Source organism: Hyaena hyaena, unplaced genomic scaffold (genome assembly GCF_003009895.1).
Source record: "Hyaena hyaena isolate Hyena2069 unplaced genomic scaffold, ASM300989v1 scaffold_154, whole genome shotgun sequence".
NCBI classification, from domain to species: Eukaryota; Metazoa; Chordata; class Mammalia; order Carnivora; family Hyaenidae; genus Hyaena; species Hyaena hyaena.
Genome location: NW_024080786.1, coordinates 74,786 through 87,634, shown reverse-complemented (window position 1 = coordinate 87,634; position 12,849 = coordinate 74,786). Strand labels below are relative to the sequence as shown.

At 35.2% G+C, this 12,849-nt stretch overlaps 1 protein-coding gene across 2 annotated transcripts in view; it reads right to left on the bottom strand.

Annotated features, from left to right (window-relative positions):
- DCAF17 (DDB1 and CUL4 associated factor 17) overlaps positions 1–12,849 on the bottom strand; it is a 37,027-nt gene that overhangs the window by 23,582 nt on the left and 596 nt on the right. For both annotated transcript variants that reach the window (XM_039239207.1, XM_039239206.1), the window contains exons 2-8: positions 12,476–12,579; positions 9,831–9,921; positions 5,579–5,715; positions 4,008–4,086; positions 3,093–3,182; positions 833–937; positions 429–534 (exon numbers count right to left, since the gene is read on the bottom strand). In XM_039239207.1, coding sequence (XP_039095138.1) covers positions 429–534; positions 833–937; positions 3,093–3,182; positions 4,008–4,086; positions 5,579–5,715; positions 9,831–9,921; positions 12,476–12,579 — 712 coding nt within the window. The remainder of the gene's footprint in view (positions 1–428; positions 535–832; positions 938–3,092; positions 3,183–4,007; positions 4,087–5,578; positions 5,716–9,830; positions 9,922–12,475; positions 12,580–12,849) is intronic.

The following is a 12,849-nucleotide window of genomic DNA, read 5'->3' as shown; positions in this document are numbered from 1 at the left end:
AACTTTGCTGCATATTGACAAGCTGTCCCCCACAAAGGACTCCAACAATAAATGACTATACTCTCATATTCTCATATACCTCTATACGATACTTTTAACAACCCCATGGTGCAACTTTTGATATCTGAGAATCTGAAAAGATGTATCTTATGATAATTTTAATTTGCATTCTCTTCTCAGTGATGTTGGGCTCTGCCTTCCCCTGGTTAAATGCTGAGCAAGACTCAGTTTCACCAGGTGTTCAGTTCAGTGAACAACTGATAGATTTTGTTAGCACCTATTCAGTAGTAAGGAATAAGCTGTATAGACGTGAAACGAATTGAATCTATAGTCAAATTATGAGAAAACACTGGATGATGACAATAAATAACTATTTCTGTGACCACTTATTTTTTTAAGGTGAAAAACATGCTACATGGTAGCCATACCTGTGATTTTAATATTACAAGGAATGCCAAAAGGAGCCTCTCCCACAGTTCCAGCAGTCCCACCCCATCTGCATGCACACCCTAAGTCAAGTTTCTGTTGCATGAACTAAAAACAAAACAAACAAAAATGGCGGCTTTAGCACCCACTTATTTGCTGTCTGGAGAGAGAAAAAAAATCAAATTCACACGTATCTGACAGAGAATATGTCTTTATTTAAAGGGCCTTTCTGTCTCCCCTCCCACCCCTCTTTTAAAGGTTACTTTGTCCTTCTGTATTTGCACAGTTTTGTAGAGTTGAAACCTACACAAGTGCCTTACTCTAAAAGCATCTCATTAAAAAAACAAATCGTACCTCAGTCCAAAACTCAAGTTATTATAATACGGTAAAGTTCAGTCTTCTCTACCTGTTCAATGATGGCTTGGAAGCTATAGAGTCTGACCAGTCCTGAGCTGTACATCACAATCAGTATCCCATGAGACAAGGTAGCATCTGTAACGTTGCCGAAAATCTGAGGGGAAAGGTAGATATCACCTGAGAAAAGACCAGAAGGCCAATCCTCTTGAGTGTTCACAGTGGTTTGTGCTTTGCTGAATATTCAGGTCACCACGACAACACTGCTGCCTAGTACTATAACTTAATTACAGTTTAGAGACCAGAAGTTAAGGTGTCATTAGGATGGTAGGCCACTTGAGTCTCAAACCGGAGCGCTAATGGGAGTGTAGCATATAACCCTCAAAATGACTTAGCAGCATTCATTTGCTTCTTCCATTTGCTTTATAGTTTTGCCAATGTCTTTAATAATAAATGCTATTTTTCATGGACATAAGCACACATTGAGACCATCCAAATCTACCATGCAGGATATGTGCAGTAGAGTATATATAGAGACCTATTCTTCATGCTAAGATGTTATTTATAAAGAGACAGCTTTTAGCTAGAAGTGAAAAGATTGGCTCGGAGAAAGTACTTTTAATGAGAAACAGCCAACTGCAGAATTTTGTCATTACTTTGTTCTTTAAATATCTAATACTGCTTGGTGTTTCAGTCATTTAAACCCAAACATGTTGAAGGACCTATAGAGACATTTAGACTGGCTAACCTTGAGTAAGGCTTTGGTTCTTTGTTCCCTTTCTGTTTTTGTTCTATGCACTGGATCCTGTCATAATCCTCCACAGAGCTCTGACAAAGAACCTGATTCTGTGCCTATTTTAATATTTAACAAAAGCCAACATAGACAAATTTTCATTTGATGAAAGAACAAGTAGAAATTAAGTGAAAATCTGTTTCTGTTTCTAATTACTTAGTGAAAATTTACTACCCCAATAAATAGCTTAAAGTACATTCTGAGCATGGCCCCTGGGTAGTCTTTTATACATGTTAAGTGAAAGATATGCTTCAATTCCAACTAACCCTAATCAAAACCAAATCCCTCCAATGATTATTGTAAGGCATGTAAAAATAGATAGAAACAATTTATGACTTAGCTAAGTGTTCATTCCTGTTTTAGACTGTAATAAGCATAACAATTACTTAATCTACAAGCACAAAGAAAACAATTAAAATCATAAGTTATTTTTTTTGTCATCTCTTAGAAGGATAATTATGCTTTGCTTTGATCTTGACTAGCTCATAATTTTTTATTTGCTGATCTTGGTTTCCCATTTTGAAAAGGAAGACTTGCGTAATTCAAACATATTTTCAAATAATGAGTGCTATAATAACATAGCCCATCTATTTCAAAATTTGGTTCATACTTAGGAGTCAACTCTAGTTTCTAATTCCAGTTTCTGCATTCACTTTGGATTTGGTTAACTTCCTAGAGGAATACATCATATGTTACAAAGTTGTAAACTACCCAAAGTGCCTGGCACAAAGCAAAGAATGAATAAGTAACTGATACTATTCATTTGCCTTTATGTAGTTTAGAATACTATGCTGATACAAAAAAATTTTAATGCTTTTCTTATTTGCTAATGACTATTAGTGGACTCTGAAGATCTGCTTCAGTAATACTTTAAGTGCTTAATTAAAGACTAGTAGAACAGACCAATAAATAACTATCCACCCAGACTAAGTAACAATTTTTTAATGGAAGGTAGAAGGCTACTGATTCTTCTTCTCAAAGGAAATATGTCCTTTCTTTCCTCCCATATAACAGCCTATAAATCATGAACAATGACAAGAATAAAATCTAAAACTGAATGAGTTGGAAAACTCACATGTTTAATTATAAGGCTGTTTCAGTATCATAAAACAAGTTTCAGACCTGCACCTTGCAATTAAAATGAGTCTTTTTGTTGTAGCTTTTCACTTTCCTAATGGTCATTTTAAGTGAGCTTTGGACTATCCCTCTGGAAAAAAAAACACCTTCCTCATTTCATAATTTTATAAAGTAGTGGTTTGTTAATGACACCAAAGGTAATTCAGCACTATGCATTTGAAAGGCATAAAAACATGCAGAAAGATGAAGGGATGATTAGGCTTTCTTCCTAAATGAAACATTCTCATGTATTTTGATGTGAAACAAGATAGATCATAAAGCTTTTTACAATTAGGGGAACACTTGCAAACAAATGATTTAATAAGCAAATAATTAAACAATGACACCTCATCTTTTATAAAAATAAGTTAATATTGCAATTAAATCAAAAGTAAGTTCTTACCTTCTTGTTGATTTCCAGAATCCCTATGAGTGAAAAAGGTAAAACATGGAACACTGCAAGGTACAGCAAAACAGGCTGTTGAATGCCTGCCTACAAGGAAAGATTAAATTATAGGCAGCTCTCAAAAGAATTTCAGAAACACTGTTTTCATGAGTTGAAAACATCCATCTGTCCTAGCATACAGTTACGTGGATGTTTTCAATTCAGGAAAACATCAATCTACATTGCAAAGTTACTGAAACAGGAAGGCATATATGTTCAAAATAAGTCTAGTAAACTTCAGTCCTTCAACACACATGCACATACAAATAAAAATCTATAAAAGTAAACATTTCTTAGCAATGAAGCATATTTTATATATTATACAAAACATTTTATATACTGCATAATAAAATATACCTTCTATATTATAATTACAGTATAGATTAATATATATTTATAATATACACCACATACCATATAATATATAATTAAATTGTTATTATTATACATATATTATGGTATATTAATATACTATAAGATAAATTATATTTTAAGTTGGAATTCTAATAATAAAGACCCTAATCAAAAGACACATAGTTAGGGTCATAGCACCTGAAAGTAGCATTACACTGACATGTCTACATGAAATGAGAAGAAATTATCAACAGTTAAAGCTTGAGTGATTTGTCTGTTTGGAAAAGGTAGCTCCCTTACTTTGAAGAACAGGCACAATTTCTTTCCACTATGGATTGTAAAATAATCTGTTGTACTTCTCCAGAGTGGCTTAAAGGGTATTTCTTAAGCTTGTGGTAAACTACTTCTACACCATTTTTCTGAAATCAAAGATCATTAGTTCTTTCACAACAAATCTGCAGACAATTTCTTCACTTATTAATGTTTAAAGATTTATTTGTTGATATTAAAGATATCTACCTGTCGGGCCAATGCTGAGCATTTGTTTTGAGCTGATTTGACTGCAATGACTTCTTGAGGAGTGTCCCAGCTCAAGTATCTTATAAAAGAATGAAGAATAGTCATTTGTGTCAGTTTCCTTATAATCAAAATATAATAGCATTTTATAAATAAACTTCTGTTATTTAAATTACAAAAGCAAAGTAATTTATTTTAAAAATAAATTAATTAACTTAAAAATTCCCTCTAGATCCTTATTGTAATACCTCCTATTAAAAATATATATATACAGGAGTGCCTGGGTGGCTCAGTCAGTTAAGCGTCTGACTTCTACTCAGGTCATGATCTCAGGGTTCATGGGTTCGAGCCCCGTGTCGGGCTCTGGGCTGAGAGCTAGCTCAGAGCCTGGAGCCTGTTTCAGATTGTGTCTCCCTCTCTCTCTGACCCTGCCCTGTTCATGCTGTCTCTTTCTCTCTCAGAAATAAATAAAAACATTAAAAAATAAAAAAAATTAAAAAAATATATATATATTTAACTTTAATCCTTCTAGAGTGTCAGTGAATAGAAACTGTGTTTGATCAAACAGTATTCAAAACTTAGAAAACAAAAAAACATTCCTGCTTTAAAATGAAGTCACAAAAAACATTAAAAATGTTACTTTAACATTCTGCATGTATTATTCACTCCATATATATATATATATATATATATATAATTTTAAAACTACTAGTTAAAATAACAGTTTTTAGGGACACTGGCTGGCTCAGTCAGAAGTACATGTGACTCTTGATCTCGGGGTTGTGAGATCCACATCACATGGATCTACATCACATGTCTCTACATCCACATTGGATGTAGAGATTACTTAAAGACAAACAAACAACAAAAAACACCACTTTTTAGATTGTACTAGGCAGGTATTTAACTGAAACTGACTAGTCTCCAAGAAAATCGACCATGAAGTGCAACCTACATATAAAATACTATTTGCAGAAGGGAAGTCAGGAACATCTGGGTGACTCAGTGGGTTAAGTGTCTGCTCAGGTCATGATCTCACAGTTCATGAGTTTGAGCCATGCATCGGGCTCTGCGCTGATAGTTCAGAGCCTGGAGCCTGCTTCTGTGTCTCCCTCTCTTTCTGTCCTCCATGGTTGCTCTCTCTCTCAAAAATAAATAAACATTAAAAAATAAAATAAAATAAATTTTAAAAAGAAGGAAAATTACAAAGAGGAGGGGGTTGGTGCCTGGCTGGCTCGGTTGGTAGAGCATGTGACTCTTGATCTCAGGGTTGTGAGTTCAAGCCCCACATTGGGCCAGGTGCCTACTTTAAAAAAAAAGGGAGGGGGTTGATATCTGCTAACTATTACAGGTTGGTTACTTATGAGTGATGCAAACTTAAATAATAAGGGGTCTGTATTCTCAGGCCTTCAAATGTAGTCATGAGGAAAGAAAAATAGAATAGGTTTATAAATTGAGATCCAGGTATATAATGATAAACTTAAAAAAAAAATTTGAAATTTCCTGGGTCACAAGTCTCAAATTTATTTATTACATATATATAAAATCTTGAATAATAAAGCCATAGTTAATACCTGAATTTGCAGTATGAAGCCAGATATATTTTCTCAAGGACTTTTCCAGTAGCTGCTGATATGCGAAATAGCCAATTATGAGCAGTCAGTGCTATGAGTGAGGATTTATAATCTGATGGATTGGGAAGTATTTCCCCCTAAAAACAAAAACAAGAAAACAAGTGTAAAAATGAAACTGGTTAGTCATGAACAATCTACAGTAATATATGTCCAAAGAAAATAGCTAAAACCTTAAAGAAATAGCTATGTAAACCAAAGAAGAAATATTAAATGTACAAATAGAGAATTTAGACAAGGAAAGATGACACTGTAGGTTATTATTTTCATCAACTTATTGAGTTTATTCACATAAAGTGCCTAGATAGTACCTGAAATACTTTATTACTTACTTTATAGTCATCTGCTAAAGGGGAGCCTGGGTGGCTCAGTCCCTTAAGCATATGACTTAGGCTTAGGTCATGACCTCATGGTTCATGAGTATGATCCCTGCATTGGGCTCTGTGCTGATAGCTCAGAGGCTGGATCCTGCTTCAGAACCTGTGTCTCTGTGTCTCTGTCTCTCTGCCCCTTCCCTGCTCATGTGGGCGCGCTCTCTGTCTCAAAAATAAACATTAAAAATTTTTTAAAAAGATAAATTAAAAAAATAAAAAGAGGGGCCCCTAGATGGCTCAGTGGGTTAAGCAGCCAACTTAGACTCAGGTCATGATCTCCTGGTCTGTGAGTTCAAGCCCGCATCGGGCTCTGTGCTGACAGCTCAGATCCTAGAGCCTGTTTCAAATTCTGTCTCCTTCTCTCTCTCTCTGCCCCTCCCTGACCTGTGCTCTGTCTCTAGCACTCTCTCAAAAATAAATAAATGTTAAAATAAATTAAAAAAAAAAGAAAAAATAAAAAAAATAAAAAGAGTCATCTGCTAGAATAGATGTTTCTTTGTTCTAAGACTCATTGTTTTTCTGATAGAAGTCAAAATGGCAAAAGGGCAAATTGTTCCATGATTCACTGTAGCTCTACTCTTACCCCAAATGAAAAGCTAGAATGCAGAATCAAGGCAGCCAGAGAAAAACAGAAGATGGACCTGGTTTAAAAGATATCCTCTGTTGGTGGCAGGGTTGGTTAAGTGTCTGACTCTTGATTTTGGCTCAGGTCATCTCACAGTTCATGACACTGAACCCCATGTTGGGCTCTGCACTGACAGCGTGGAGCCTATTTGGGATTCTTTCTCTCTCCCTCTTTCTCTGTCCCTTCCATGCTCTCTCTCTAAAATAAATAAAATAAACTTAAGAAAATAAAAAAGATATCCTCTGTTGCCAGGGGATTACCCCCCAAAAGGGAAGTAACAGCTACTTGGGCATACCTGCCACTGATCAGCTGCCACAAGGTGGAAGCCTAAGGCAGGAAAAGAAAGAGAAGCAAAGAGTTCTACTTTGACTTGTAAAATAAAAAGGATGTTCTTGGGGGCACCTGCGTGGCTCAATCAGTTAGGCTTCCTAAGCTTCTCACTTCAGCTCAGGTCATGATCTCATGGTTTGCGGGTTTGAGCCCCACGTCAGGCTCTCTGCTGTTAGAGCCCGTTTCAGATCCTCTGAATTCCTCTCTCTTTGCCCCTTCCCCACTTGCACTCTCTCTCTCCTTCTCTTAAAAACTAAATAAACATTGAAAAAAAAAAAGGAAATTCTAAGACGAAAGTTAAGAATAGGGAAGTTAAGGGGCACCTGGGTGGCTCAGTCAGTTAAGCATCTGACTTCAGCTTAGGTCATGATCTCATGGTTCCTGAGTTCGAGCCCCATGTCTGCTCTGTGCTAACAGTGCAGAGCCTGGAGCCTGCTTCGAGTTCTGTGTCTCCCTCCTTCTCTACCCCTCCCTTGCTCACACCCTGCCCCTCCCCCAAATAAATAAACATTAAAAAAAAAAAGAATAGGGAGGTTAAAATTAATCTACTATTTGCTTTGGCTAAAAAGTGAATAGAAAATAAAAGCATAGGTATTTCACATATGGCTTTAAAGATTTGTTTTCCCTTTCAATTTTTGTCTGTTGTTTCTTGGTTGTGTGTGTATGTGGGTTTAAGTTTAACTACTGGAAGTCTTACACTAAATTCACATACAATGATGTAAATATTTTTATTCTATGGTGTCTTACATAAGTGTCACCTCTTGGAGATTTTTTTTTTTTAATGTTTGTTTATTTTGAGAGAGAGAGAGGGAAAGAGAGTGTGTGTGCACAGGAGGGGCAGAGAGGGAGAGAGAGAATTCCAAGCAGGCTCTGAACTAACAGTACAGGGCTCGATCTCACAAACTGTGACATGACCTGAGCTAAAATCAAGAGTTGAATGTTCAACCAACTGAGCTATCCAGACACCACTCACCTCCTGGAGATTAAAAAAAAAAAAAGAATTAGAAGTAGCATATATAATAGGCTTGAGGTATTTTCCTAAACTAAAAGTTGTATTTCACACATTGTCTCATTAAGGGGTGCTAATTTTTTTTTCATGTTTATTTTTGAGAGAGAGAGAATGCAAGCAGGGTAGGGGCATAGAGAGAGGGAAACACAGAATCTGAATCAGGCTCTAGCTCTGAGCTATCAGCACAGCTGACCCACCAATAGGGAGATCATGAACCAACTAAGCTACCCAGGTGCTCCTAAAAGGGTGCTAATTTAAATGTAGTTTTCATATCAATATATTAACAACAATAAGTGATATGCTTCTTAGTTTTTCCTAATGAAAATCTTGCTTAACTTCAAATGAGAAGAAAATATTTAAAGAGAAGTGAGAATAGGGATTAGATTACTAGAAACTCTATTTTTTCAGGGATTGCTCTAAAGTTTTTGGTGTTTTCACACTATGTCTTCAAAACTTTTCTCAATTAAGAAATCTGTCATCCTTGGGTGCCTGGGTGGCTCAGGTGGTTGAGCATCCCACTCTTGATTCCAGCTCAGGTCATGCTCTCAAGGTTAAATGAGGTTGTGCCTTACATCAAGCTCTCCAGTGCCAGCGAAGAGCCTGCGTGGGAATTTCTCTCTCCCTGTCTCCCTGCCCCTCCTCTGCTGTCTCTCTCAAAAATAAATAAACATCAAAAAAGATCTGTCATCCTTCTCCCCCAGCCAATTAAAATAGATTAAAAGGCTTTATATGTTGGGAGCACAATAGCTATTTTCAGCTTTCAGTAAGAAATTGGGGAAGAAAACAGATTTAAAGCTTTCTGATTTTTAAAAATGTGTCTGTTTTTAAAAAGAATAAGTGTCTAGGAGAAAAGAAAGCAAAGCTCTGGAAAACTACAATTTTATGTAAAAACAATAGTCTTTGAAAAGAGAGAGAATTTTAATAGTAAATTCAAAGGATCACCTCTTTTAAACATTATTTTTGGTCACATATTGTAAGTTCTATTCTTCCTAAAAAACAACCAGCCAGATTCAAAAACTTGATTAATTTGCTGCAGTATTTCCTAAGTACAGTTCTTAAAACACCAATCCCATGAAAAACTAGTCTGTAGAAACATACCTCAAAAAAGGAAGTCCTATGATCAAAGCAGTTTCAGAAAATGGTTTGACAATCATTGTGAACATTAATATTACTGTAAGTATTATTAAAGGCTCTGAGAAGTAATTCTATAAACAAATTTGTTTAACATTTTAAATTCAGAATATCCCAAACTTATTTTCTGTACAATTCAATTCTCCCAACTCCTCTAGCAAGTAGAAGATGCTATCTTATGAAAACACGGTCTTGTAAAATACACATCAGGTCTGTCTGATGGAGTGAGCTTATCCTATTATTTTATTTTGTATTACTTTTATTATTTTATTTTTATTTTTGACTTATTATTTTCCTAACAAGATTCATGGAGGAAACTTATAAGAATCTACTTTCAAAGAGCCATGTGATATAACTGCTGTCCGAAATAAATATTTTATTTTGATAGAATGACCTCTTAAATCAGTAAAATGATTTCTTAACCACTGAGAATAACTCTACACTAGCTTATATCGCTTGTAAAACTTTTAATCAGTTCATAACTTTTTTCTAGTTTTTAAGATTTACAAATAACAAAAATTTTTAAATATATTCATAATATTAATATATAATTTTTGAAGGTATAAGTTATTTCCTGAGGAAAAATAAGCAAAGGATATCTTCTCTCTTCTTGATTCCTTTCAAGACTCAGTAATCACTATGATATTTAAGCTTTATTCCTTTATATGATCAGTTCTTTTAAGCAAAAAATGCATTAGAAACAAATACTCTAAAAATATATCTTACCACTGGGCATTCCCATAATAAAGCATCCTCTATTTTTTCTGATTTGGAACATTTTGGCATTTCATAAAGTTTTCTTGGCTCTGATGCAACACTGGAAAAAAGAAAAATGAATGATTATTCTTCTTATTAACTGAGACAGTGTTTGCTCAGCTTTGAGTGACTTATTCTGTTCAGAGGTTTGGAATACCAAGATACAACTTACTACTTTGCCTTCCTTTTCTTAACTAAATGTTAATATTTTTTTCCTGATCACAAAATTCAAAAGAAAATTCACTGGAAAAAAAATTTGAAAAACATAGTAACATAGATTAGAATCTATAAAATCAGAAAAATAACCATTATTAACACTTTGGTTCATTCTTTCTAGTTTTTCTTTATATACTTATACTTACCTACAGATTATTTCCCAAAGTTGAATCATATTGATTTCTTTCTTTAACCTTGAATCATTACAATGAATATCTCTCCTGAATTCCATGGCATTCATAAACTGTTATTCCATTATTGTAAAATGAAAATTAGATAACAAGAATCCTTTTATTTTAGAATAAAAATTAATAGGTAAAAAAGGAAATGCCTTTAAGGTTTTTTTTTTTTTATTCCCAAACTGCCTTCAGAAAAACTGAACAAGCTTATACCTATGCCAGTACTAAATTTTTTATGTGAAAATAGTCCCTTATCTTTAATTTATACTTCCCTGATTACTACAGAGATATGATCATAGTTTCCTTCTTTTTTTAACTGACAAAATTTAAAATTAAACTACTATTAAAAATATTTTTAATGTTTGCTTTTGAGAGAGAGAGACAGAATAAGAGCAGGAGAGGGAGACACAGAATCTGAAGCAGGCTCCAGGCTCTGAGCTGTCAGCACAGAGCCCCATGCAGGGCTTGAACCGAGAAATGCAAGATCATGACCTGACCTGAAGTTGGACGCTCAACCAACTGAGCCACCAGGTGCCCCTAAATGTACACACTAACAAAGGAGAAAAGCTTCTAGGTTGGTGAACACATGGACATTCAGCAGGAGTGGTGTGCTCAAAGAGCATGGATATTCCATACCCTTTTGCATATACCTTGCCTATGTATCTCTTCCATTTGGCTGTTCTTGAATTATGTCTTTTATTATAAACTGGTAAGCTACTAAGAAACCAATCACAAAAGACACATACTATGTGATTCAATTTATATGAAATGTCCAGAACAGATGAATCTACAGAGATAGAAAGTAGACAAACAGTTGCTTAGGGCTGAGAATGATGTGGGTATTGTGGCAATAGCTAAAGGCAATAAAGTTTCTTTCTGAGGTGATGAAAATGTTCTAAAGTCAACTGTAGTGACAGTTGCCTATATGAACCACAATGGTTCACCAAAATTCATATCATTGAATATAATTTCAATGAACTAAATATCATTAAATTGTATACTTTAAATTGGTGAATTGCATAGTATGTTAATTTTATCTTTTTTAAAAAAAATGTTTGTTTTTGAGAGAGAGAAGCAGAGAGAGAGGGAGACAAGAATTACAAGCAGTCTCCACACTGTCAGTGAAGAGCCAGACATGGGCTCCAACCTAGGAACTGCTAGATCAAGACCTGAGCCAAAATCAAGAGTCAGATGTTTAACTAACTGAGCCACCTAGGCATCCAGTGTGTGAATTATATCTTAATAATTCTGTTAAGAGAAAGAAAAAGAAATGTCTAATATTGTTTAGAGAAGCAAAGCATGGTGTTTAGAATATGCTTTAAAATATTTAGTAAAAAGATGAAGGAAAAGTGAGCAATGGTATAGATAAGCAAATGTAGTAAAATCTGGATCATCTTTTCAAATTTCATGTTTGAAATTCTTCCCGGGGCTCCTAGATGGTTCAGTCGGTTAAGCCTCCGACTTCAGCTTAGGTTAAATCCTCAAGGCTTGTGAGTTCCAGCCCTGCTTCAGTCTCTGTGGTGACAGCTCAGAGCCTGGAGCCTGCTTCCGATTTGGTCTCAGTCTCTCTCTCTCTTCCCCATCCTCTACTTCCACACTGTCCCTCTCTCTCAAATATAAACATTAAAAAATTTTTTTAAATTTAGAGGCGCCTGGGTGGCTTAGACAGTTAAGCGTCCGACTTTCGCTTAGGTCATGATCTCGCGGTTCGTGGGTTCGAACCCCGCGTCGGGCTCTGTGCTGACTGCCAGCTCAGAGCCTGGAGCCTGTTTCAGAGTCTGTGACTCCCTCTCTCTCTGACCCTCCCCTGCTCACGCTGTCTCTCTCTCTCTCTCCCAGAAATAAATAAAACATTAAGAAAAAATTAAAAAAAATTTAATTTAAAGAAATTCTTCCCTAAAGCAGCATATAATTATTAGATACCTGACTCTGCTATCTTCTAAGCAGAATAAAACACTACGCCATCCTCTGAGCAACCTATCATTTTGCCTGCACTATAAAGTAAATTCATTTTAAATTGGTATTTTCAAAGATGAAATCTCTAACTTTGGATTTAAAAAAGGTTTTAAAATTATAGCCATTTTACCACCTACTCTTATTTTGGGCTCATTTTTCCATTCTCCTATTTCATTAAAAACTGATAAAGCACGTGGTTCTATAAAAATGAGTCAAGATCAATGGCGAGGTGAATTACAAGAAAAATGTTCACCAAAAAGATACCTGCTGACACAGCACCGATAATTGTCAAAATATATTCTTCCTCTCTCATAGGCTATAGGTGACTTGGAATGAGTTGTCCAAACATTCTTGAATTTAGTGCTTTCCTGAAAGACACAAGGAATTTTGGTTTAGGAAATAACTCATAAGTCTCTACCGTGCACCAATATTAAGTGGGGTAATTAAATCTACAGTTTTCAAAGTAATTTCACGTACATTATTTAAAACATGTTCATTTCTCCCTCACTGGCTTCTCACGTTTTAAGCGGTGTGAACAAATTTTAGAAAGACTGTTTGCAGGAAGACATAAGAAGCTTAAAACTAAAAGCGTCCGGTGGTTCTATTAATACCTATTTACTAATTCCCCAGGTTCAGGG